This window comes from Bos javanicus, chromosome 10 (assembly GCF_032452875.1).
Source record: "Bos javanicus breed banteng chromosome 10, ARS-OSU_banteng_1.0, whole genome shotgun sequence".
Classification (NCBI taxonomy): domain Eukaryota; kingdom Metazoa; phylum Chordata; class Mammalia; order Artiodactyla; family Bovidae; genus Bos; species Bos javanicus.
This window is the reverse complement of record NC_083877.1, coordinates 86,821,506-86,848,352: the sequence shown is the minus strand read 5'-3', so window position 1 is coordinate 86,848,352 and position 26,847 is coordinate 86,821,506. Positions and strand designations below refer to the sequence as shown.

The 26,847-nt window shown below is 41.4% G+C and overlaps 1 protein-coding gene across 23 annotated transcripts in view; it reads right to left on the bottom strand.

Annotated features, from left to right (window-relative positions):
- TTLL5 (tubulin tyrosine ligase like 5) overlaps positions 1 to 26,847 on the bottom strand; it is a 318,832-nt gene that overhangs the window by 55,332 nt on the left and 236,653 nt on the right. For 22 of the 23 annotated variants that reach the window (XM_061429505.1, XM_061429521.1, XM_061429506.1 and 19 more), the window contains one exon: positions 26,162 to 26,379. In XM_061429505.1, coding sequence (XP_061285489.1) covers positions 26,162 to 26,379 — 218 coding nt within the window. Of the gene's footprint in view, positions 1 to 26,157; positions 26,380 to 26,847 lie in introns of those variants that run through there. The other variant, XM_061429525.1, reaches the window with a different exon arrangement.

The window sequence follows — 26,847 nt, the reverse complement described above, 5'->3', positions numbered from 1 at the left end:
CCGCCCCCCACTACCTATCACAACGCCTGCACCTAATAAGCACTCAACAGATAACTTGTTTACTGAATGAGTAAATTAAGTTCCTGGTATTGACTTAGACTAATCATAAGTAAAGACGTCAAAAAAAAAAAAAAAAGTTTTATGTGCAACAGTGGTTCTCAACTGGGGGAGGAAGGAGGGGCGGATTTAGGCCTCTATCCCCACCCTCCAGTAAGGGACATTTGGTGATGCTGAGATATTTGTGGTTGTCACAACTGCGGGGCCTGCTGGCATCTAGTGGGTAGAGGCCGGGAATGGTGCTAAGCCTTTCCCACAGTGCCCCTGGAAAGTGCCCCCAAAGAGTATTCTAGTCCAAGATGTCAGCTGTGCCAAGGTTGAGAAACCACATATAGAGGTAGCTCCCCTCACACCAAGTTTTGACAAGAGATAGGACAGAGTATTTTAGATTCTCCAGCACAGGTTCCCCAGCCGCCTGCTTTAGAAGTTCTTTCACTGGCTTGACGCCTTATAGACTATGCCAGGTCCTCCTGCCACAGGCTCTTACAGCTCTGTCATTCTTTCATTGCATTTACCAAAATTATATATTTTTTTCTTTTTAAATTTTTTTCCTTGACTGCATCTCATGGCATGCAGAACTTCTGAGGGGTCAAACCTGCATGCCCTGCAGTGGAAGCATGAAGGCTTAGCCACTGGACCATCAGGAAAGCCCCTGCCAAAACCATGGGACTATGGGGTAGCTGTGAGCTTAACATCTGTCATCCTTGCTAGAATGTGAGCTCCATGAAGACAGAGATTTCTTCAGTCACTGTTATACACTTAAAATTTCTGGAAGTAATCTGACCCATTACCCCATAAATACACTTATTTGTTGGGCCTGTCTACCTTGATTTCAGTTGACATGTAAAAATTTTACCTGGGAGAGTCAGTAAACACCCTCTTCCAACAACACAACAGAAGACTCTATACATGGACATCACCAAATGGTCAATACTGAAATCAGATTGATTATATTCTTTGCAGCTCTACACAGTCAGCAAAAACAACACCAGGAGCTGACTGTGGCTCAGATCATGAACTCCTTATTGCCAAATTTAGACTTAAATTGAAGAAAGTGGGGAAAACTACTAGACCATTCAGGTGTGACCTAAATCAAATCCCTTACGATTATACAGTGGAAGTGAGAAATAGGTTCAAGGGATTAGATCTGATAGACAGAGTGCCTGAAGAAGTATGGATGCAGGTTCATGACATTGTACAGGAGGCAGTGATCAAGACCACCCCCAAGAAAAAGAAATGCAAAAAGGCAAAATGGTTGTCTGAGGAGCCTTACAGATAGCTGAGAAAAGAAGAGAAGTGAAAGGTAAAGAAGAAAAGGAAAGATACATCCATTTGAATGCAGAGTTTCAAAGAATAGCAAGGAGAGATTCGAAAGCCTCCCTAAGTGATCAATGCAAAGAAATAGAGGGAAACAAAAGAATGGGAAAGACTACAGATCTCTTCAAGAAAATTAGAGATACCAAGGGAACATTTCATGCAAAGATGGGCACAATAAAGGACAGAAATGTTATGGATCTAACAGAAGCAGAAGATATTAAGAAGAGGAGGCAAGAATACACAGAACTATACAAAAAAGATCTTCATACCCAGATAATCTTGATGGTGTGATCACTCATCTAGAGCCAGACATCCTGGAGTGCAAAGTCAAGTGGGTCTTAGGAAGCATCAAAGCCAGTGGAGGTGATGGAATTCCAGTTGAGCTATTTCAAATCCTAAAAGATGATGCTGTGAAAGTGCTGCATTCAACATGCCAGAAAATTTGAAAAACTCAGAAGTGGCCACAGGTCCGGAAAAGGTCAGCTTTCATTCCAATCCCAAAGAAAGGCAATGCCAAAGAATGTTCAGACTATCGCACAATTGCACTCATTTCACATGCTAGCAGAGTAATGCTCAAAATTCTCCAAGCCAGGCTTCAACAGTACATGAACCAAGAACTTCCAGATGTACAAGCTGGGTTTAGAAAAGGCGGAGGAACCAGAGATCAAATCGCCAACATCCATTGGATCATATAGAAAGCAAGAGAATTCAAGAAAAACATCTGATTCATTGACTATGTTAATTAAAGCCTTGGACTGTGTGGATCACAACAAACTGTGGAAAATTCTTCAAGAGATGGGAATACCAGACCACTTCACCTGCTTCCTGAGAAATCTGTATGCAGGTCAGGAAGCAACAGTTAGAGCTGGACATGAAACAACAGACTGGTTCCAAACCGAGAAAAGAATACGTCAAGTCTGTATACTGTCACACTGCTTATTTAACTTATATGCAAAGTACTTATATGCAATCATGTGAAATTCTGGGCGCATAAGCTAGAATCAAGATTGCCAGGAGGAATATCAACAACCTCAGATATGCAGAGACATCACCCTTGTGGCAGAAAGCAAAGATGAATCAAAGAGCCTCTTGATGGAAACGAAAGAGGAGAGTGAAAGTGCTGGCTTAAAACTCAACATTCAAAAATGAAAATCATGACATCCAGTCTCATCACTTCATGGCAAATAGATGGGAAAACAGTAGAAACAGTGACAGACTTAATTTTGGGGGGCTCCAAAATCACTGCAGATCATGATTGTAGCCATAAAATTAAGACACTTGCTCTTGGAAGAAAAGTTATGACCAACCTAGACATCATATTAAAAAGCAGAGATGTTACTTTGCCAACAAAGGTCTGTCTAGTCAAAGCTATGATTTTTCCAGTAGTCATGTATGGATGTGAGTGTTAGACCATAAAGAAGGCTGAACGTTGAAGAATTGATGCTTTTGAACTGTGGTGTTGGAGAAGACTCTTGAGAGTCCCTTGGACTGCAAGAAGATAAAACCAGTCAATCCTAAAGGAAATCAGTCCTGAATATTCATTGGAAGGATTGCTGCTGAAGCTGCAGCTCCAATACTTTGGCCACCTGATGTGAAGAACTGACTCATTGGAAAATACCCTGGTGCTGGGAAAGACTGAAGGCAGGAGATGAAGGGGATGACAGATTGTACAAACTGTATTTTTCCCGGCAATCTTGATTCCAGCTTATGCTTCATCCAGCCCAGCATTTCGCATGATGTACTTTGCATATAAGTTAAATAAGCAGGGTGACAGTATACAGAGATGGTTGGATAGATCACCAACTCGATGGACATGAGTTTGAGCAAGCTCTGGGAGTTGGTGATGGAAAGGGAAGCCCAGTGTGCTGCAGTCTATGGGGTCATGGAATCGGACACGACTGAGTGACTGAACTGACATGGGAGAGTTAAGTTCGTGTATACTCAGTTTTTTATCTGTTGAGCAGCATACAACCCAAGCTTTAGCATCTTCACCCAACACTATTTTTCCACTTATTCACTCATGCAAAAATTACCTACTAAGCATTCTCTATGCTCAGTGTCAGTGAGAAGGTAGACACCAGGCAAATACATAGGATACAAACTGTGATAAACGCTAAGAAGGAAAAGCACAAGGCGTTATGAGAGAATACGATGGGGAACCTGATTGAGATGGTGAGCACAGTGGTCCAGGATGGCCTTTCTCAGGAAATCATACTTTAACCAAGTCATGAAGACAGGAGAAGTGGGCATGAACCCAGAGTAGGGAACAGGAAAGAGTTTTTGGCAGAAAAGAAACGGCTATGTAATGATTCTGAGGAAGAAAGGGTCTTCGAATATCCTAATCCTGCTGCTACTGCTGCTGCTAAGTCGCTTCAGTCGTGTCCGACACTGTGCAACCCCATAGACAGCAGCCCACCAGGCTCCCCGTCCCTAGGATTCTCCAGGCAAGAGCACTGGAGTGGGTTGCCATTTCCTTCTCCAATGCATGAAAGTGAAAAGTGAAAGTGAAGTCGCTCAGTCCTGTCCGACTCTTAGCGACCCCATGGACTGCAGCCCACTAGGCTCCTCTGTCCATGGGATTTTCCAGGCAAGAGTACTGGAGTGGGTTGCCATTGCCTTCTCCAATATCCTAATCCTAGGAGCCTTTAAAGACCAGCAGGGCTCACCAAACATCCTTGACAGGAATCACCTGTGGTCACTTGTTAACCACACAGCTTTCCAGACCATTCCCTTGGAGATTCTGATTCAGTGGTCTGAGACAGGCCTTGAAAACTTAGGTTTTTTTTTACAGCCCCCAGGGGCCTAGGTGATTGGTACCACCAGAGAAGTCAGGGAAACACTGACTGGTGGGTACAGAGCAAGGTGGTATAAGGAGCTCTGGGAGCGCCTGGTAGAGGCTTAGGTGCCAGGTGGTCCCAACACCCCCAGTGGAGACAGGCCACTTGAAATCACACTCCAGGATCATGCTGTCTTACAGCCCTTCCCCTGCAGTGAGCTGCGACCTGGGCCCTGCCCACCCCTCTCCACTTCTGAGGACAGGGGAAGCACAGATGCAAGGAGGAGAGGAAGGAGCAGAGGGCTTTCGCTTTTCCAAGCCTTCGCCTTGGAGACCTACATCTGGAATGCTGGTGCATTTTATTTCAGTCCCTCATGGACTCCTCAAAGCCATCCAAAGCACCTGTAAGGCTGATACTTGCTCTTCTAGGTCCAAGTGAGAAACAAAAAGTTTTGGAGGGTCTGGGATGGGCTCTTCCCTTTAAAAAATGTTAAAAATCTGGTCAACCACTTGTAAAAGAATGAAACTGGACCACTTTCTAACACCATACACAAAAATAAACTCAAAATGGATTAAAGATCTAAACATAAGACCAGAAACTATAAAACTCCTAGAGGAGAACATAGGCAAAACACTCTCCGACATACATCACAGCAGGATCCTCTATGACCCACCTCCCAGAATATTGGAAATAAAAGCAAAAATAAACAAATGGGACCTAATTAACCTTAAAAGCTTCTGCACTTCAAAGGAAACTATTAGCAAGGTGAAAAGACAGCCTTCAGAATGGGAGAAAATAATAGCAAATGAAGCAACCGACAAACAACTAATCTCAAAAATATACAAGCAACTCCTACAGCTCAACTCCAGAAAAATAAACGACCCAATCAAAAAATGGGCCAAAGAACTAAATAGACATTTCTCCAAAGAAGACATACAGATGGCTAACAAACACATGAAAAGATGCTCAACATCACTCATTATCAGAGAAATGCAAATCAAAACCACTTTGAGGTACCATTTCACACCAGTCAGAATGGCTGCGATCCAAAAGTCTACAAATAATAAATGCTGGAGAGGGTGTGGAGAAAAGGGAACCCTCCTACACTGTTGGTGGGAATGCAAACTAGTACAGCCACTATGGAGAACAGTATGGAGATTCCTTAAAAAACTGGAAATAGAACTGCCTTATGATCCAGCAACCCCACTGTTGGGCATACACACTGAGGAAACCAGAATTGAAAGAGACACGTGTACCCCAATGTTCATCGCAGCACTGTTTATAATAGCCAAGACATGGAAGCAACCTAGATGCCCATCAGCAGATGAATGGATAAGAAAGCTGTGGTACATATACACAATGGAGTATTACTCAGCCATTCAAAAGAATACATTTGAATCAGTTCTAATGAGGTGGATGAAACTGGAGCCTATTATACAGAGTGAAGTAAGCCAGAAGGAAAAACATAAATACAGTATACTAATGCATATATATGGAATTTAGAAAGATGGTAACAATAACCCGGTGTACGAGACAGCAAAAGAGACACTGATGTATAGAACAGTCTTATGGACTCTGTGGGAGAGGGAGAGGGTGGGAAGATTTGGGAGAATGGCAATGAAACATGTAAAATATCATGTATGAAACGAGTTGCCAGTCCAGGTTCGATGCACGATGCTGGATGCTTGGGGCTGGTGCACTGGGACGGCCCAGAAGGGATGGTATGGGGAGGGAGGAGGGAGGAGGGTTCGGGATGGGGAACACATGTATACCTGTGGTGGATTCATTTTGATATTTGGCAAAACTAATAAAGTTTAAAAATAAAATAAAATTAGAAAAAAAAAAAAAATAAAGGCCTGTTCATTTGCGTTAGGAGCCACTGAGTCAAGAAAAGTTAAGGGGCTGATCCCAGTGTCATGGAGGAAGCCCTGAGTGTCGCAGTAGAAAGGCAAGTGGGCAGGCAGAAACGTGGAGGCAGTAAGAGAAACAAAGCAGGGGACAGAGGGCTACTCGGGAGACGACTCCCTGGGGTTTAGGGCTAGTGCGTTCTCTTTCTCTGCTCCTCTCTGCAATTTCTACCCTACACTTCATCTTTATAGGCTGCCTGCTGGCCTCACCCAAGATCTCTGCCCCTGTCCCCTCTGTACCCAGTTCCACCCACCTTTCCATCCTCCTCCTTCCATCAGCCCCCCACCACAGGCGTCAGGAGAATATTTCTAAAGTTCAGCCAGGCTTCCCTGGTGGCTCTGTGGTAAAGAACTGCCTGTCAGTGTAGGAGACACAGGTTCGATCCCTGGGTCAGGAAGATCCCCAGGAGAAGGAAATGGCAACCCACTCCGGTATTCTTGCCTGAGAAATCCCATGAACAGAGGAGCCTGGAGGGCTACAGTCCATAGGGTCACAAAGAGTTTCAGACACGACTTAGCAACTAAACAACTACTGTTTGTCACATGAGGTCCCCTTCTCCCCACTGGAGGAGAAATATGTCCACAGACACCCAAGCGGAAGCATAGAGTAAGTTTTCCCATGGAAACGCTGTATACAAAATGGTTTGGGTTTATGTTATCACAACTTTAGGCACATGAGGGGTAAATAGGCTTTTGTTGTGATTATAATATCACTTCCTTGGAAAATACATTTCAACTTCTGGACAACCCACTCCTAAATGAGACAAACACTGCTTGTCTAGAGCCTGCATGTTAACTTGCACTTGCTGATCTGATGATTCTTTGCTGTTTTCATAGGGAGTACTTGTATTTTAGGAAATATTTACATAGGAAGGTAAGTATATGTTCCCTCCGATCTTTCTAAGTTAATCACTGGGCTTTAACATTAAGATAACAGGACCTACCTCCTAATGTTGTTAAGAATTAAATAAGATGGTGGATGTAAAGTACATCTTAGTACAGTGTCAGGCATCACACTTAGGGCTAAATAAACATTAATTATTAATATAGTAGCATTATTTTTACTTAGGAATACATGGATCACAGCCTTGTCATGGTGAAGGGGCTTGTGTAACTCAATGAAGCTGTAAGCCATGCCATGTAGAGATACCCAAGACATGGGTCATGGTGGAGAGTTCTGACAAAATGTGGTCCACTGGAGGAGAGAATGGCAAACCACTCCAGTATTCTTGCTGTGAGAACCCCATGAACGGTAGGAAGACGCAAAAAATTATGACACTGAAAGATAAGCCCTCCAGGTGGGAAGGTGTACAATATGCTACTGGGGAAGAGTGGATAGCAATTACTAATAGCTCCAGGAAGAACGAAGAGGCTGAGCCAAAGCAGAAATGATGCTCAGTGGTGGATGTGTTTGGTGATAAAAGTAAAGTCCAGTGCTGTAAAAAACAATATTGCATAGGAACCTGGAATGTTAGGTTCATGAATCATAAATTCCAAGTGGTCAAGCAGGAGATGGCAAGAGTGAACATCGACGTCTTAGGAATCAGTGAACTAAAATAGACAGGAATGGGCGAATTTAATTCAAATGACCATTATATCTTACTACTGTGGGCAAGAATTCCTTAGAAGAAATGGAGTAGCCCTCATAGTCAACAAAAACATCTGAAATGCAGTACTTGGATGCAATCTCAAAAACAACAGAAGGTTCTTGCTTCAGTTCCAAGACAAACCTTTCAGCCTGACAGTAATCCACTGTCTATGTTCCATCCTCTAATGCTGAAGAAGCTGAAGTTGACTGGTTCTATGAAGACTTAGATCTTGAGCTTCTTATTGCAAAATTCAGGCTTAGATTGAAGGAAGTAGGGAAAGTAGGGGAAAAAAGACCTAAACCAAATTCCTTATGATTATACAGTGGCGGTGATGAATAGATTAAAGGGATTAGATCTGCCAGACAGAGTGCCTGAAGAACTGTGGGTGGAGGTTCGTACCATTGTACAAGACGCAATGACCAAAATAATCGCAAAGAAAAAGAAAAGAATGTAAGGAGGTAAAGTGGTTGTCTGAACAGGCTTTACAGATGTCTGAGAAAAGAAGAGAAAGGCAAGGAAGAAAGGGAAAGATACACCCAACTGAATGCAGAGTTTCAGAGAACAGCAAGGAGAGATAAGAAAGCCTTCTTAAGTGAACAATGCAAAGAAATAGAGGAAAACAACAGAATGGGAAAGACAGAAATCTCTTCAAGAAAACTGAATATATCAAGGAACATTTCATACAAGGATGGTCACAATAAAGGACAGAAATGATAAGGACCTAACAGAAGCAGAAGAGATTAAGAAGAGGTGGCAAGAATACGCAGAAGAACAATACAAAAAAAGTCTTAATGACCCAGATTACCATGATGGTGTGGTCACTCCCCTAATGTCAGACATCCTGGAGTGTGAAGTCAGTGGGCATTAGGAAGCAGCTAGTGGATGTAATGGAATTCCAGATGAATTATTTCAAATCCTAAAAGATGATGCTGTTAAAGTGCTGCACTCGGTATGTCAGCAAATTTAGAAAACTCAGCAGTGGCCACAGGACCGGAAAGGTCAGTTTTCATTCCAACCCCAGAGGAGCAATGCCAAAGAATCTTCAAACTACTGTAAAATTGTGCTCATTTCACATGCTGGTAAGGTAATGCTCAAATCCTTCAAGTTAGGCTTCAGCAGTACATGAACCAAGAAGTTCCAGATGGCCAAGCTGGGTTTAGGAAAGGCATAGGAACCAGAGATCAAATTGCCAACATTTGTTGGATCATATGGAAAGCAAGAGAATTCCAGAAAAACATCTACTTCTGTTTCACTGACTATGCTAAAGCCTTTGACTATGTGGACTACAACAAACTGTAGAAAATTCTTAAAGAGATGAGAATACCAGACCACCTTACTTGGCTCCTGAGAAACCTGTACGGGAGGTCCAGTTAGAGCTGGACATGGAACAACAGACTGGTTCTAAATTGGGAAAAGAGTATGCCAAGGCTGTTCACCCTACTTATTTAACTTCTATGCAGAGTATATAATACAAAATGCTGGGCTAGAGGAATCACAGTTGGAATCAAGACTGCTGGGAGAAATATCAGCAACCTGAGATATGCAGATGATACCTGTCTAATGAGAGAAAGTGAACAGGAACTAAAGGGCCTCTTGATGAGGGTGAAAGAGGAGAGTGAAAAGTTGGCTTAAAACTCAACATTCAAAAACTAAGATCATGGCATCCAGTCCCATAATTTCATGGCAAGTAGAAGGGGAAAAAGTGAAAGCAGTGACAGATTTTATTTTCTTGGGTTCCAAAATCACTACAGATGGTGGCTACAGCCATGAAATTAAAAGACACTTGCTTCTTGAAAGGAAAGCTATGACAAACATAAAGAGCATATTAAAAAGCAGAGGCGTCACTTTGCTGACAAAGGTTGGCATAGCCAAAGCTACGGTCTTTCTAGTAGTCCTATGTGGATGTGAGAGTTGGACCATAAAGAAGGCTGAGTGTTGAAGAATTGATGCTTTTGAACTGTGGTGTTGGAGAAGACTCTTGAGAGTCCCTTGGACCACAAGGAGATCAAACCAGTCAATCTTTAAGGAAATTAACCCTGAATATTCATTGGAAGGACTGGTGCTGAAGCTGAAGCTCCAATACTTTGGCCATCTGAATAGAAGAAATGACTCATTGGAAAAGACTCTGCGGGTAGGAAAGATTGAAGGCAAAAGGAGAAGGGGGCAGCAGAGGATAAGATGGTTAGACAGCATCACGGACACAACGGACATGAATTTGAGCAAACTCCAGCAGACATTAAAAGACAGGGAAGCCTGGTGTGCTGTAGTCCATGGGGTCACAAAGAGTCAGAGTTAACTCAGGGACTGAAGAACCACAGGAATATCAACAGTCTTTGCATTTACTATGGGCCTATCCATATGAAGAAGCATTTAAAAAATATGATTCATTTGGCTGTCATGTCTCAGGTATGGCATGGGGAACCTCCATCGAGCATGTGCACTCCAGATTACAGGCTCGGTAGTTGTGGTATGAGGGCTTAGTTGCCTCACAACATGTGGATCTTAGTTCCCCATCAGGGATCCCACCCTGCATTTAAAGGCAGATTTTTAACCACTGGATCACCAGGGAAGTCCCCTACATGAAGAAATATTAAGTTGGATGACTCACTGATTCTAATTCAGCATGGATTATTAGTGCTAAACTGTAGAAGAATGACCATGAGATGTTCAGAACCTGCAACTTAACAGCAATTCACTATTAAAGTCAAAAGGTAATTGTTGGTAACTTATGAGGCAGAAATTAAAATTAGTCAAAATTACTTTCAAACTCTCTTTGGAAGACAGGTCTCATTTGAGACTGAGAAGCAGTCTCAATAAATCGAACATAGGACTTCCCAATCTCCTGAGAAACCTGTATGTAGGTCAAGAAACAATGGTTAGAACTGGACACAGAACAACAGACTGGTTCAAAATTGAGAAAGGAGTATAACAAGGCTGTATATTGTCACCCTGTTCATTTAGCTTATATGCAGAGTACATCATGCGAAATGCTGGGCTGGATGAATCACAAACGCTATAGTTGAAACCAAGGAGAGTGTGAGGGACGACTGATTCTGCAGTGTTCCTCAACTGTTATTCCTGGAAATGGTGAAAGTTCTGGAGATGGAAGAAGAGTTAGACGTGGGCTTACTACAATCTCAGCTGCAGTAACTGGCCTAGTTCAGACCCTTCTCTGCAGATGAACTGTCTATAATTATCAAAAACTGCTGAAGGGCAGGATTCCTGATGAACTGAACCACCTCAAAAAAGCGAAATAAGATAGGTGCCTACGTTAGTAGCAATGATGAATTAGAAGAACTCTATTAACGGTGACATCTCAACATAGAAAGGAACTTTCCTTGGGACATATTCAAAGTTAGTACCTAAGAGTTCCTCAAATATTAGATACATACTTCCTAACCCAGAATTCGATTCACTTGCTCCATTTCTTTCTACTCTTTTTGCCTCTTCCATTTTCCTGAGGTCTAAGAAAGATCCTGGCACTGAGGGGAACAGGCCTTTCAAAGACGCTGTTCAATAATACATTGCAAACAAACAGTGTCTCTGTAAGTGGAAATATGTCTGCATTTATTATTTTGAGAGATTTCTTCTAGGGCAAGTCTCTACTTAGGGAATAGCGAAGTTGTTCAGTAGTGTCCGACTCTTCACGACTCCAAGGACTGTAGCCTACCAGGCTCCTCAGTCCATGGAATTTTCCAGGCAAGAATACTGGAGTGGGTTGCCATTTCCTTCTCCAGGGGATCCTTCCAACCCAGGGATCGAACCCAGGTCTCTGCATTGCAGGCAGACTCTTTACCCTCTGAGCCACCAGGGAAGCCCATTTAGGGAATAGAAGATGATTAAATGGGTGGCTAGGAGTTCCACCACCATTAAGATCACATCATATAGCAGGCCTACGTAACATGCCATCACCAAGGAGGGTTATAATGGGTAAAATCCCCATTATCCATTTTGCTGGTGAGGGTGACTCTGTATTTCCTTTATTTGTGGTTTCCTCTCCCTGCCTCCGACCATTATTTTGATCGGTGGAAACTTTTCCTGAAAGTGATATTCTTTCTTTAAGATCTGTTTTGATCATTACTTCACAAGGTTGACTGTGGTCTGGTGCTATATTTCAAGACTTTCCACATCTCTAACGTAGAGGTACTAGTTTTCTATTTCAATGGTTTAGTGAAAGTCTATCTTGGATTCAAGCCACCATGTCAGGAATGACCTTTCCATAGAAGGGAGGACCCACAAAAGGAAAACGCTCAAGATTTTACAGAAAGAGTAGAGTTAGAAATGCTGATCTTGCCAGGGCTGTGGCAAACAGCTGTGGTGGCATTTATCAAGGTCCTGAAAAGAAACATCCTCAAACTTGATAAATTTTATAAAATATTGGTGACCAACACTTTCAATTCTCAAAGGACAGAAGAAATCCTAAGATGCAAATTAGGTTAAAGAATTGAATTCCACCTCTCCCACCTCCCGCCAAAAGACTTCAACTTTGCTTAGCAAACATTTCACACAGATTAGTTATCTTCTAATTCTCCATACAACATATCTATGTGCAGATAGGTGTATGTGTAATCCTGTCCAGGAATGATATACACATTTCACAAACAGACACCAACATTCCAATCCTTAGCAAATAACAATTAGAACATTATTAATGTGACTCTGGTTCCAAAACCAATTCAAGAAACATTTAGTGAAGTCAATTTGTGTATTATTGGTGCACAGAACACATTTTACAAATTTACTTTTATTTCTTGTCACATTTCTTTTCATTCCTAATATTATTTATGTGTATCTTTTCACTTAAAAAATTATTAATCATTGGAGAGTTTTTGTTTGCTGTTTCCTTCATTGCTTCACCAAATTTTTAATGAACACCTAATATGTGCCAGGCACTGATTGAGGCACTGTTCTCCCACATGCCAGGTTGTTCTAAGTGATTTCTGTATTTTTATTATTTGATTTTGGTTAATTTACTGTTGTTTCATTTATAGCGTTTCAAGTTAAATGACTAACTCATTGATTTTCAAGCTTTCATATCTTTGGAATAAATGTATTTAAGGTTATAAGCTTACTTTAGAGTGCAGTTTTGACTATCCCACAAATCTGATATGTCATACTTTCATGGCCATTCAGTTCTAATGATTATTATTTTTGTTATGATTACCTCTTTAATAACTATTATATACTTTATTTTAAAAAACTTGTAAACACATGGGCCTTTAAAAAAACTATTATTTCTAAATTAAGTATAATTATAAATTATATATGTAATTCTTCTAAAGTGGCTCAGTGGTAAAGAATCCGCCTGCCAATGTAGAAGACGCGGGTTCGATACCTGGTCTGGGAAGATCCCCTGGAGAAGGAAATTGCAACCCACTCCAGTATTCTTGCCTGAGAACCCCACAGACAGAGAAGCCTGGTGGACTACAGTCCCTGGGAGGAGTTGCAAAAGAGTTGAACACGACTTAGCGACTGAACAGAGAGAGAGAGACAGAGAGATTATAAAGTGTGATACTGCTATTTTGAAATAGGTGGAGCCTTCATTTATGACACAGTATGTACTGAAATTTCATAAATATTCCACGTATACTTTACTTATTTTTTAAAATATCTATTTATTTGGCTGCACCAGGTCTTAGTTGCAGCAAGCAGAATTTTTAGTTGCAACAGGAGACTCTCGGTGCAGCTTGTGGTGTCTAGTTCCCCGACCAGGGATTGAACCTGGGCTGCTTGCACTGGGAGCACAGAGTCTTAGCCACTGGACCACCGGGGAAGTCCTCCACACGTACTTTAAAAGAACGTATATTATCCCTTTTGGGCCCAAGAGACGATGCATAGCTATTCATATTTTCCCATGAGTAGTGACTCATAAGGGGTGTTTGTAAAATTAATTTAGGGGACACAATCAGCATTTTTAAAAGTATTATGTGAAACTTCAACTTCATACATATATAGATATTTTTACTGGGTTGCATATAAAATGTATTTGTAAATTATGAGTGGTTGTCAAAAAGATTAAAAGCCACTTATTAAAGCAAACAGTTAATTCTGTATTTCAAGTATTCAAAATCCTCAGAAATTTTTGAGTTACTTATCAGTTACCAATAGAAGTATATTTAAATAAATCACTCACTATGATAATTTGTGAATTTCTCTTAGATAATTTGCTAGCTTTTTATTTATATTTTTTGATTTATACACTTTGAAGTTATGTTAAGTGCATACAAGTGCTTTTCTTTATCCCTACCAGTGCTTTTTGTTTAATTTCCTTTTCCTATGGCTATCCAAGGAATTTCAGAAACAACATCTACTTCTGCTTGACTACTCAACAGCCTTTGTCTGTGGATCACAACAAACTGTAGAAAATTCTTAAAGAGATGGGAATACCAGACCACCGTACCTGCCTCCTGAGAAACCTGGATGTGGGTCAAGAAGAAACAGTCAGAACCTTACATGGGAACAACTGACGGTACAAAATTGGGAAAGGAGTACGCCAAGGCTGTATACTGTCACCCTGTGTATTTAACTTAAGTGCAGAGTACATAATGTGAAATGCCATACTGAATGAAGCACAAGCGGGAATCAAGACTGCCAGGAGAAACATCAACCTGAGATATGCAGATGACACCAGTCTAACGGCAGAAAGCGAAGGGAAACTAAACAGCCTCTTGATGAGGGCGAAAGAGAAGAGTGAAAAAGCTGGCTTAAAACTCAACGTTCAAAAAACTAAGATCATACCTCTGGTCCCATCACTTCATGGCAAATAGAAGGGGAAAAAGTGGAAGCAGTGACAGATTTTATTTTCTTGGGCTCCAAAATCACAGTGGTGACTACAGCCGTGAAATTAAAAGATGCTTGCTCTTTGTAAGGAAAACCATGACAAACCTAGATAGTATATTAAAAAGCAGAGACATCACTTTTCTGACACAGGTCCACATAGTCAAAGCTATGGTTTTTCCAGTAGTAATATATGTATGTGAGACCATAAAGACCATAAAGAAGGCTGAGCGCCGAAGAATTGATGCTTTTGAATTGTGCTGGAGAAGACTCTTAAGAGTCCCTTGGACTACCAAGAGATCAAACCAGTCAGTCTTAAAGGAAATCAACCGTCGACAGTCATCGGAAGGACTGATGCTGACGTGGAAGCTCCAGTACTTGACATCTGATGAGAAGAGATGACTCATTGGAAAAGACCCTGATGCTAGGAAAGACTGAATGCGAAAGGAGAAGGCAGCGGGAGAGGATGAGATATCAGATAGCATCACTGACTAAATGGACATGAACCTGAGCAAACTCCAGGGGATAGTGAAGGACAGGGAGGCCCGGCTGGAGTCCACGGGGCGGCAAAGCTGGACAGACTTGGCAACTGAGCCACAGCAGACAGTTCTCATTCTAATTAGTACTGCATGGCTTATCTCTTTCCAATCTTTTACCTTTCTGAGACTTTCCTTTCGATATATCTTTTAAGCAGCCTATAACTGCATGTTTTAAAAATCAGAATTAGATAATATATCTTTTAATAGAAGAGTATAATCTGTTAACATTCATTGGGATTACTCATGTGTTTTATTTTATCTTAGTTTTAATTTTCCACTTATTATCTTTTTCCTTTGCTTTTTTCCCCATTTCCTGCCTCCCACTGGATTCATAAAGTTTCTACATTACCCTCTCTCCCCCTCTGTTGGTTTGAAAGCAGCAGACTGTATATGTATTACTTAGCTCCTATTTTCTAAGAAAGTCTAAAGCTATTCAGTATTTCCATCTTGCCCTTGAACTTGACACAGATGTGTTCACACATTTACTGTCCACTGAATACTCTTGTCCTCGAATCCTGTTGTTGTCATAAACGTGTTTAATCCTTTTAAGAAAACCAACAATTATTTTTATAGTTGTTAATGTGTACAGACATTTTACAGTTTTTGTACTTCATTATTTCATGTTATTCTGTGTTCACATTTATCTTCACTAATTTTTTCAGTGAGGGCCATGGGTATACTCTTAGACTTCGAATATCTCAAATTATTATTTTTGCCTTCTTTCTTGAATGATAATTTAGCTATATATAGAATTCTAGACTGCAAGTTACTTTACCTCAACACTTTAAAGCTATTAGCTCTTGTCTTCTGCCACTTATTACTTCTGAAGAGAAGGTTGCTGCTATTCTCTTTTTCTTTGTAGTTAAAAGTAGGTTTCTTTCAGGTAATACATTAGACTACCCACTTATGCTTGATGGTCTGCACTTTCTATGCAGACACACTATGATGTCGCTAGAGGTACATTTATTTTGGTGCAAAGAATGATTTTTTTAGGTGAAGACCCATATCTTTAGCTGAGAATTCTGTTATTATTTTTTAAAGTATTGCTTGTTCACCTATCCTTTGGCTCTCTCTTCTGATATTCCTATTAGACTCACATGTCATATTCCATAAGATATGGCTAGATACATGATCAAATATGTCTCACCATTCAAAACATTAATTTCATCTGTGAGGAATTCATGGTTCAGGTTTGATTCTGCAGGCAATCTTTCTTAATATTAGATTTATTCCTGTGTTCTACAGTTCTGGTTTGCAGGCTCAGTTTGAATAGGAATCACTTTCCCCCTTTGTCTCTCCACTTGTTCATCCCTCCCTGTCGGAAGACTTCACAGTTGCCTCCACCCAGTCCCCCTGACTCCAATCTAGAACCAGACTTTACAGTGGTACTTTGGTGCCTCTGCCACAGAGATGAATAGAAATTCAGAAGGCATTTCATTATCTTTCTAACTCTGTAGGCTCATGGCCTCATGTAAAGACGGAGCCTCAGCCAGTGGGTCCATGTCTGCTTTATCAGTCTCCTACAGACGGGGCCCATAGCATTCTTTAGCTCAGGATTTTCCAAGTGTGGTATACTGACATTTTGGACCAGATAATTCTTCACTATGGGAAACTGTCCTACGCTTCGCAGGATACCTTTTTTAGTTTTTTTAGTACCACCGCTAGACTCTACTCAGTACATGCCAGCAGCAACACCCCTCCCCCAACTCACAACCAATGACTCCAACACTGCCAAATGCCCTCTGGGGGCAGTATCATCTCCAACTGAAAAACTCGCTCTTTTGTGTTCTATGAATGAGTCTCGCCTCTTGGGTAGGGCACTCTCAGGCCCCAATATGCCACGGGAGCTGAGGTCCAGGCTGCCACTGCCTGCTTCCACAGCAGGGCTCACAAAGCTTGTTGCTTCAGCCTCATTCACTGATTGCTATTTGTTGCAAGTACACTTGGGGGCCATGGAGATGCTTCCCTTGTTTCTTTTTTCTTCTTTAAGCTGTTTATCTATCACTGCTGTGTTTGAAGCAGAGGGGGAATACTAAGCATAAACTTATGGAGCCAACTTAACTGGAAGTCAGCAAGTCCAAATCTAATCATTAGTTTTGTTTGAAACTAAACCTTCACCTTCAATAGTCATCAGAGTTATTAGTGTTCAGGAAATCAGAATGTGTGTGACTTTCCATAGCCTGGTTAGCTAGAGCCATATCACACTTATGAACATCAGTTTAGTAACAACAAAAATGAGATTTAACAGGGAATAGTAATAGCAGCAGAAATTACAAACCACACCAACCAGCATGCAACGGACACTTACTATATGTCAGGGAAACACATGATCTCCTTTAAACCCAAGAACAACTCCATGATGTAGATAATATCTTACAGATAACAAAACAGAAGCTTAGAGATATCTCTAAATAACAGTCAATTAAGTGAAGGAGCCAGGATTCAAATCTAATTTCAAATCTTGGGCTATTAGCAGTTGTACTCCACAGCCTCCCATACTCTCCGTGGTCTAAATAATTAATGAAGAGATCTTAGTTACTTAGTGGTCCCTGATGCATTCACCCTGATGGAAAATACTAAGTCGCCACTATCTCCACCTTCACCACCACCTCCTCCACTACCATTTCCTGAGAACTTATCATGAATATAAGTTCTATCAGGGGCTGGGGACCGAAATTCTCTCCTCTCAAAATCGATCTTCACGAATACAGGGCTCATGTCTGTCTTGTCCACCGGTGTTATCACCAGCATCCAGAGCAATGCATAGCAATGGACATTCAATATTTATATGATAAAAGGACAAAGACAAGACATTTGTCCCTAATAGAAAGCAGAACACATAGGAAAAGGAAAAATAAGACAAGGACGCAGATAGCAGAGCCAGCTGAGGAGTTGACAATGGGGCAGTTGGTCAAGCTACATCAAGGGGATAAACTAGAACCTGATCTTGAATAAAAGGCAGGACTTCGACTGAAGATGGAGAAGGGCATTCTGTGCAGGGCGCATGACACGGGCAGGTAGGAGCAATGAATGGAGCCGAGCAGACTAGAGACAGGATGGAGAATATACCGTAGAGGGCTTCAATGTCCAGAGTAAGGACTCTCAACTTTATCTTGCAGGCAACTGGAAGCCTCCAGAGAGTGCAGAAGAAAGGTTCAAAGAACTACTTTAGAGACGATATTTTAAAATTGCTTCCTAGGCCTATGCGTGTACCCTATTTCTTGAAGTACCTATTTGGATAGTTTAAAAACTTCTACTGTGTTCCACTTGGGTTTTCTTTTTATTCAAGAACCAATTTTGAGAGTCCCCATTTTTCAAAATATTATCTTTCATCCAGTTTTGAAAATTTAGTAGCCTATAACTATGTGCAGTGTTCTCCTGATTTTTCCATCTCCCCTATATCTACTTCTTTAAACTTTTATTAATTATCTTATCTTTCTGGCAGAACTGTGTGAAAATTATTTTCTGCTTTCCTGTCCCCCTACCCTGAACTAAAAAATGTTTTGGGTTTAGCTAATTTTGCTGCTTGTTTTCAGTTTATATTGCTTTCTTCTTGATTTCCTTTGATCTGTTTTTCTTAGCTTTGTTTTATTGACCCTTTTCTAGCTTTTAGAGATGGAAGCTTAGTTTAGGTATGACAAATATGTGGCTTGCATAGTCACCACTCTCAACATCAGACATTACTAATCCATCACAGCACTCTTTCCTGCTGAGCTCAGAGAAGTCCTCAATTCTCTTTAACATGACACTGCTGTAATGAGTTGAAACCAGTTTATTGGTTGAAGCTAATTTGCCATTTGTATCTTGGTTAATACCTTTACAATCTTTCCATATTTAACACAAAATAATTATGAGTTTAGCTTTAAGCACACTGTTGCCTACATTTCAAACGTAAGTTTGATATATGTAATTCATTTTTTACCTTTAAAAGTTATTTCAGCTTTATTGACTTGACAAAATTATAAGTTATTCAAAGTACATTGAGGTGATTCGGCATATATACTGCAGAAGGATTCCCCCATCTAGTTATTTAACACATGTATCACCTCACGTAGGGCTTCCCAGGTGATGCTAGCAGTAAAGAACCCGTCTGCCAATGCAGGAGACGTAAGGGGTGGGTTTGATCCCTGGGTCGGGAAGATTCCCTAGAGGAGAGCATGACAACCTGGTCCAGTATTCTTGCCTGGAGAATCCCATGGACAGAGGAGCCTGGCGGGCTACAGTCCATAGGGTTCCAAAGAGTCAGACACAAGTGAAGTGACTTAGTACACACACATCACCTTACATATTTACCTTTTTCTTTCCCTTTCTCTTTCTTCTTTTTGGTGAGAACATTTAAGTTCTACTCTCTTGGAAAACTTCAGTGTCTAGAATGGGCTTTTCTGTCTTGTTTTGATATGTACAATTCTTATTTTTAACATAGTTTCCAAAATAATTTTGATCTAAACTACTTAAAAGAGTATTTTAACATTCTAAATTTATTTAGGCATTTGTCCAGATTTTAAGGAGCTTCCCTGGTGGCTCAGACGTTAAAGCGTCTGCCTGCAATGTGGGAGACCAGGGTTCGATCCCTGGGTAGGGAAGATTCCCCTGGAGAAGGAAATGGCAACCCACTCCAGTATTCTTGCCTGGAGAATCCCATGGACGGAGGAGCCTGGTGGGCTACAGTCCATGGGGTCGCGACGAGTCGGACACGACTGAGTGACTTCCAGATTTTAAAATCTCATTTTATTATAAAGTGGTCAGAGAATGGAGACTGCATAATTTCTGTTTTTTGAGGATTTATACTAAAATAGTTTTGAAAAATATTCCATGGGAGCTCTGCAGGGCATAAAATTGCATGTTATTAATTTAATCTCATTAATTATACTGTTCAAAACCCTTTATGTCCTTAGGTTAGATCTGTTTTGCCTGTAATAGTGACTATTCTATTTTCCTTTTGGAATTCATTATTTTAGGTGGAATCTATCTTTTCTCTCATCATTTTTACCTTTGTACACTTTTTTCTTCAGAATTTTGGCAGAATTTTAACAGTCTGTCCTGAATTTCACTAATTCCATTTTCTACAGCACCCAATCTCTATTCACCATGTTTAATCCAATTTTTCACTCAGGTGTTCTTGTTTCCATTCAATCCTTCCTGACCCCAGACTACTTGCTCTCAGATAGCTTTTTTGAGCTCTACACAACCAATGCACACTAGGGATTTTTCTGAAATGTTTTCTTTCTTGATTAAACTTACTTTGGAGGTTGACAGCTCCTCTGAATCTTCTCCATGGATCTTTCTTTAAAGCTATACTATCTATTTCCAGGCCCTGAGATTCTAAAGTATTTGCTCATCCTCAGAGAAGAAAGTCTAAGTTTGCCAATAAGGACTGAGGATCACAGAGGAACTGATATGAATTCTATCAAAGGCTATTTTAAATTTCTATCCAAATCTTTAAAAAAATTTTTTTTAATTTATCTATTTGGCTGCATCAGGTCTTAGTTGTCCTAAGACGGGCTTCTCTCTAGTCGTGGCGTGTGGGCTCCAGAGCTCGCGGGCTCAGCAATAGCAGCGTTGGGCTTAGCTGCCCCACACATATGGGATCAGGGACTGGAAGGCAGATTCTTAACCACTGGAGCACCAGGGAAGTCCCTATTCAAATCTTTTTAAAAGGGATTTTTTTCATAATCAGATAAGATAGAAGGGAAGTGAGAGATGGGAAATACCCAACAGTCACATTACCATTTTAACATCTCAGCAAGGATGAATGAAAAGTAAGATTTTAATTTAAATTATCTAAGTATAAAATCACCAAAGGAAGATTCATCATTCTATGAGTCTCATGTATTTCTCACCCCATGGGACCATACATAATTCCAATGATAACAACTGGTTAGATGTGATTTAGAGTACCTATTTTCAGACTGATGTCATTGTCATCATGGCCAAAGCAAATCCTAAGATCTTCTAAGGCTACCACTGAGGTCCAAATGCTGAGAGCTAGTAAAGGAAAGAGAGTCTGAGTGGTGACTCGTCACCTGGCCCCCAGCTCTTTCTGTCTCCAGGCCTGCCCGCTTAGAGTGAGAGGGCTCTGTCTGGTGTGTTCCAGGGCTGCCAGTGTTTTCCTACACTGCGCTCCCATAGGCAGGCAGTATATAAAGCCCTCAATGAGGTTCTTCAATCCTTCTTGTGCTGCACCTAACAGACATTTCCCCAACACCTCACTATGAGGGTGGCACTAACTATTCCTACTTTTGAGCATTTCATTGGCCATTTAAGTGGCAAAACTAGTGTGGAAAGGAAGTTTCTAAGTGCTGACACTGCATTTTCCCAAAGGCAGTATTTTAGGATGATTAATCTGTCCCTTGCTGCACAGAATGGATGTGAATTGATTGGTGGGGGGTCTCTGAAATCAGCGGTCTACTGGGATGAGTATGGGGTTAGCACAGTAGGGGATGTGAATTCTGGCTTTGGTTCTGCCACTGTCCATCTGTGTACCTTGCTATACCCAAAGCCGTGCACGGCGCCTTCCTCCAGGTTTTTATCTTTCAGCACTAAGAGTCTATGACTATATTATTTGGGAAGTGCATAAATTAGAAATCTCATATTTAAGGATGGATACACTACAGCTTCAATCATATTTCTCAAAGCTACACATAATAAGACTGAAAAGCTGATAAAGATGGTTAATAGCCTACAACATGACATCTTCAATGCTTACCTCAAGACCCTACTTTTGGACCATTTTAACTCCTGATTACTTTGCCTCCTGTTCACGACTCATTTGTTAAAAAGATACAACATATTTTTTTCTTGATCCTTTATTTTTATATTTTTCTGACATTAATGTGAGCATCTCCATCACACTGCTGACCAAATGTTGAGGTCACATTAATTGGTGTTTGGATTAACATGCTCCTGGGTTTGGGACAGCTTTCCTGCCTCCTAATCCCTAGCAGCCTTTAGCAAAACACCACTGTCCTGGGTGCTGACACAGAATAGCAGTTGGCTTCGAATTCTACTGAGGTCACTCTGATGCAGAATATACTAAAACCTGGCAAGGAAAGGTAACTCCAGCTATTTAAAGAAAAGCCCTTTCGTTGAGTCTGGTGTTTCTCGTGCAGTTTTCTTTTCTCAGGAAAGTCCCAAGGTAAACAGCTTTGACCCTGCCTTTTCAAATTCATCTCTAGTCTCTGAGTTTTGCCCACATCCCTGGCAAACACTGATCTTCTCAGATTTCTTTCTGTATATTTCCTGGAGAGTATGATTCTGGCTCTGAAAAAAGAGTCTTTTACAAGAAGAGATAGTTCATATGCATGTAGTTGTTCAGCGGCTGTCATCCTTCCTAGTTAAGCTGCCTGCTTGGAAGAAATACCACAAATAGTTTTGAAAGGAGGATCTGGAGTTGGTACTAAATTATGAAGTGTTACAAACATTAGAGAGGAAAATCAAAAAAGGGTATTGGCACTGTGGAAAAGGCAAAAAAAAAAAATCTAAATCATTCTCTTCACAGAATTGACAAGTGAGATTTAGCTAAAGGAAATATAAGTCTATGAATCTAAGAACTATAACAAAGAACTGCTGGGCCAAGAAAGGATGGGGAAAATGGCTGTAAAGAGTTCAGGATTAAAAAACAAACGTGCTCATAAAAAAGCTTTCAACAGAACAGACTGAAAACAAGTTATTTTGGTTAATTATTCAGTGGGGACAGTGAGTTTTGTTTTACAGTTAGGAAATTGAAACCTTTAGAGGGAAAGTGACTAGACTATTATCATAAAGAAATAGGACCCCACTGTTCCGATTCTCAACTCCCTTTGCACCAAAATTCAAAAGACATTCCATCTTTTATGTTCTATTGTTTTCTAAATTCAACCCTCTAGGATGTGGAAACTTTGATGCTCTTGGAAATTGCTTCTATATTCGTCCAGTGCCAACTTCTGCGCTAGGAGAGGTTTGAAGTTCAACCCAAAAACACAGGGCTTGGCACGGTCAAAAGCTCATTACAACTTCTCATTAGTTGTGTCTCTTGGGACAACTATGGCATTCCTGAGTGTGACTCAGTATCGCCAGTCATAACTGATCAGTTAGTCAGTCAGTTCAGTCGCTCAGTCGTGTCCGACTCTTTGCGACCCCATGAATCGCAGCACGCCATGCCTCCCTGTCCATCACCAACTCCCGGAGTTCACTCAGACTCACGTCCATCGAGTCAGTTCCTGATTAATATGAACCAAGCCCGCATCAGGGTGGCAATAAGCTCAAGCAAATGAAGCAACACATTTTGTAGGAAGAAAGCAAAAAATTACGTGAAAATTTCTTGGAGTATCGTCTTAGTATTAACCACAACACCTAAAACTCCTTCAGTATTTACCACGTACCAGGCACTGTATTTGTGCTTGACATTCATCAATACGTTTACTTCTCTGAATAACCCCATGAGGCAGGTACTATTATCATTTCTATTTTAAACAGGAAACTGAATCACATAGATGTCAAGGAACTTGCTATGCTGGCTAGGAACAAGTACTTTGGAACAATAATAAGAATATGTCACCTGATACTTAGGATCCTGATTTCAGAAGCCATGAAAGGTTTCTCTAGATTAAAAATAACTTCAGCAATCCAAATGAAGTATGGCGTTTAGTTGATTGTAATGTATGGGCGACAGTCTCGTCGTATTGCAGTATCTTCAAATGTACCATGGCAATATAGGATGTTAACATGGGGAAAACTGGGTGTACGTATCTTTATGTGTACTATCTTTACAACTTTTCCATAAATCTAAAATAATTCTTACATGAAAAGATTATTTCAAAAAACTTTATCTGGATGCTTCCTAGGGAGAACTTTTCACTGAGTCAGTTCAGAGAAAAATAGTGCTATTCTTCTTCCTAAAAGCCTGAGAGCAGGTTGAAAACAGGGGGGGCCTCAAGCCCTGCATTTTTCATGTAAAGGAGAGGATGTTCAGGTCTCCACTAGCGCTAACTTATTTAGCTTCACAGACTTGTGCTAGAGTTTTAAAGGCAAATTGGAAACTATTTCCTGGAACAACGCCTCAACAGCATGCCTTTTGATACTTGGATTATACTTTTTAAATTCTAAAGAAATCCTGTTTTCCCCCCCTCTTTTGTGCTTTTTTGGTGCTGAGCTGCTTCCGGTTTTCCCACACTCCTGCCTGTCAGAGACAAGAAACCACAAAAATGCAGCAGAGCAAAGCCTGTCCATAGAGCTGCAATTCCATCTGAGAAGTCTGAAGAGCTCTCCTGCCAGTAGTGAGTTCAGGGCAGTGAGTGGGGTCCTCCAATGTCTGGCCTCACTCCTGCCAAAAGAGGCCCCCTCTCCACCAGCACACGAACTTCATCGGCCACCACAGGCCATCTCAGCAATAACTGGAAAGACCACGGCAAACAGCACACTCGTCAATTCAACATTCATTTCCCCGCCTAACTGTGGGCTTTTCAAACCTGGGAAGGAGTGTGTGCTTTTGGAACGCTTATGATGGTTACTAAGACTTACAGAGGTCTGAAGTGTGCCAGATATTGTTCTATGTACTTTACATATTTTAAGTCTGCTCATCTTTATCAACTGTCCTATGAAACAGATATTATCTCCAAAAACAAGGGAAAAAATAACTGTAGGGGGTTGTGTTAGCTCTTCATTGCTGTCTTAGGCGCTCTCTAGTTGCCGCAAGTGGACTTCTCACTGGGGTGGCTTCTCTTGTTACCGAGCACGGGCTCTAAGCATGCAGGCTTCAGTAGTCATGTCTTACAGGTTAAGCTGTCCCACAGCAAGTGGGATCTTAGTTCCCAGACCCGGGATCGGACCCGAGTCCCCTGCGTTGGCAGGTGGATTCTTAACCACTGGACCACCAAGGAAGCCCCCAAGTAAGGAAATTGAAGCCAAGAGTTTAAGTAAATTGCAACTTGTTAAAGATCTCGCATCAATAAAGTGTGAAGAGGGGTCTGACACAGACAGTCAGGCCCCGGGGGCTGTGCCCTTAAGGAACCGAGAGGGGCCACACATCCTTCTTGTCGTGCCATCGGCTCTCAACCACAAACTGAACTGTCTACTGCTCCAGAGAGTTCTCTAAAGTTATTACGATGCCAGTTATTCCTAGAAGAGTGCTTGGCACTTAGTAGGCACTGAATAAATATTTGCTGAATAAACGAATCTGGCAGCAGTATAATTAAAACAACCACAAGGGATTGCTTTTCAACCCAAATTTGATTCATTATCCAAGGGGGCAAAAACACGAACTGTTTTTTCTGTGCCCTAGGATTCCTTTTTATAACTCGAGTTGGTTTTGTGAAGGACAAATGAATGGGGAACCCCAAGGACAGCAAGAGAAATACACAAATCTCTTCTAGGTGTTCATCCATCAGGGATTGCCTCCTCCTCCGGACAGCTTTGGTAAGTCCGACAGCTTTGGACAGCTTTGGTAAGTCCCCCAGTTTTAAATGGACAGGAGCTCTTAAAACCAACACTCTTTTTTTTTAAATCAGTCCATTTCTAGTTTTCTAGGGGAAATGGCTGGGGGTAGTGTGAAGAATGTGACCTAAAACGTGTATGTGATGCAGGTACAGAGATGTCTTTTTTTTCAGGTAAGACAGAAAGATGACAAAAGGTATTAGAAACATCGTTGCTCCACAGAGCCTGATGACTAATGTCAATGAAGTTAATTCATCTTATGAAATCTCAATCCTATGTCTTCCTTTTCAAATGCCTAAAAACAAATAAACAAGGGTGGAGTGAGGGAAGAGTGTTGCATTTTACATGAAATTGGAAAGATCTAGCTCTGTAGAACGACTGAAGGAAGACTACATCCCGGAGGAAGTTCCCTCCTCCAAGTCCACAGTTCAGCGCCGTTACCAGCTGTTGCGTCTGGTTGAGGCTCCTGCCAGAGGCCACAAGCGGCAGCTGCCAACGACCCTGAACCTGCCAGCCGCGGTGCTCGCCATCACCCTTGGCAAACTTAGAAGAGCAGCCTCTGCCCCTCTCACAGGGGGACAGCCTCGACACTGGCCATGCTGTAAGAGCTCCCCTGGTGATTCTAGCTTACAGCCAGGGCTGAGAAAACAGTTGGCCTTTATTCCCCATCAGGTGTTCTTTTCAACACTGCAGTACACATTGTCTGAGCCTCCATAAATAAAGAGCATCGTCAGCACAGAATTGATACAACTCAGAAGGAGCTGAACAGAAGAATTCTGAAAACTTACTTGGAAGCCCTTTGGGATGCTGCCTTTCTGAGGACTTGTTTGTGACTGGATGGGGGTTTGGGGACCAGGGAGGAGGAAGAACTTGGAGGTGGCACCACTTTTTGTGGCAGAGTCGTTGGCTTCTGGCCACTGGCTGTGGCGCTTGGAATTCTGCAAGCTGCACCATTATTTATTGTCCATAAATTGGAGTTAGGTAGTGTCTGGCTGCCAAAGATCGCCTAGAGAAAAAGAAAAACCGAAGATTGATGGAGATATCCTTCACAGTCTGTTTGCTGTAAGTGAATAGCAGGTTTGCAATCCTGAGGGGAGGACAAAAGGAAAAGGGAAACCATTCAAATGAAGCAACTTTAAAGAAAAAACACCTCCTCCAATAATGCCAGTGCAGGTGTAGATTCACAGAAGGGAAACCTCTTTTAGCAGAGAGTGGAGATGGTCTTGTTGAAAGTGCCCTGGGCTAGGACTCAGGGCAGCTGGGTACTATGAACTGTCCATAGACATGAACTAGAGAAGCATTTGGTCTCTCCTTGTCTTAGTCTTTCCCTTCATTGTTAAATTCAACAGGAATTTAATGAACGCCTCTTGTCGGATGTCAAGTACTAAAAATACGGCAGAGAACAAAAGTGACTTGAACCTGGCTCAGTTCCAGCCCACTCAGAACTCTGAACTCCTCTGGAAGGTTTGCACCT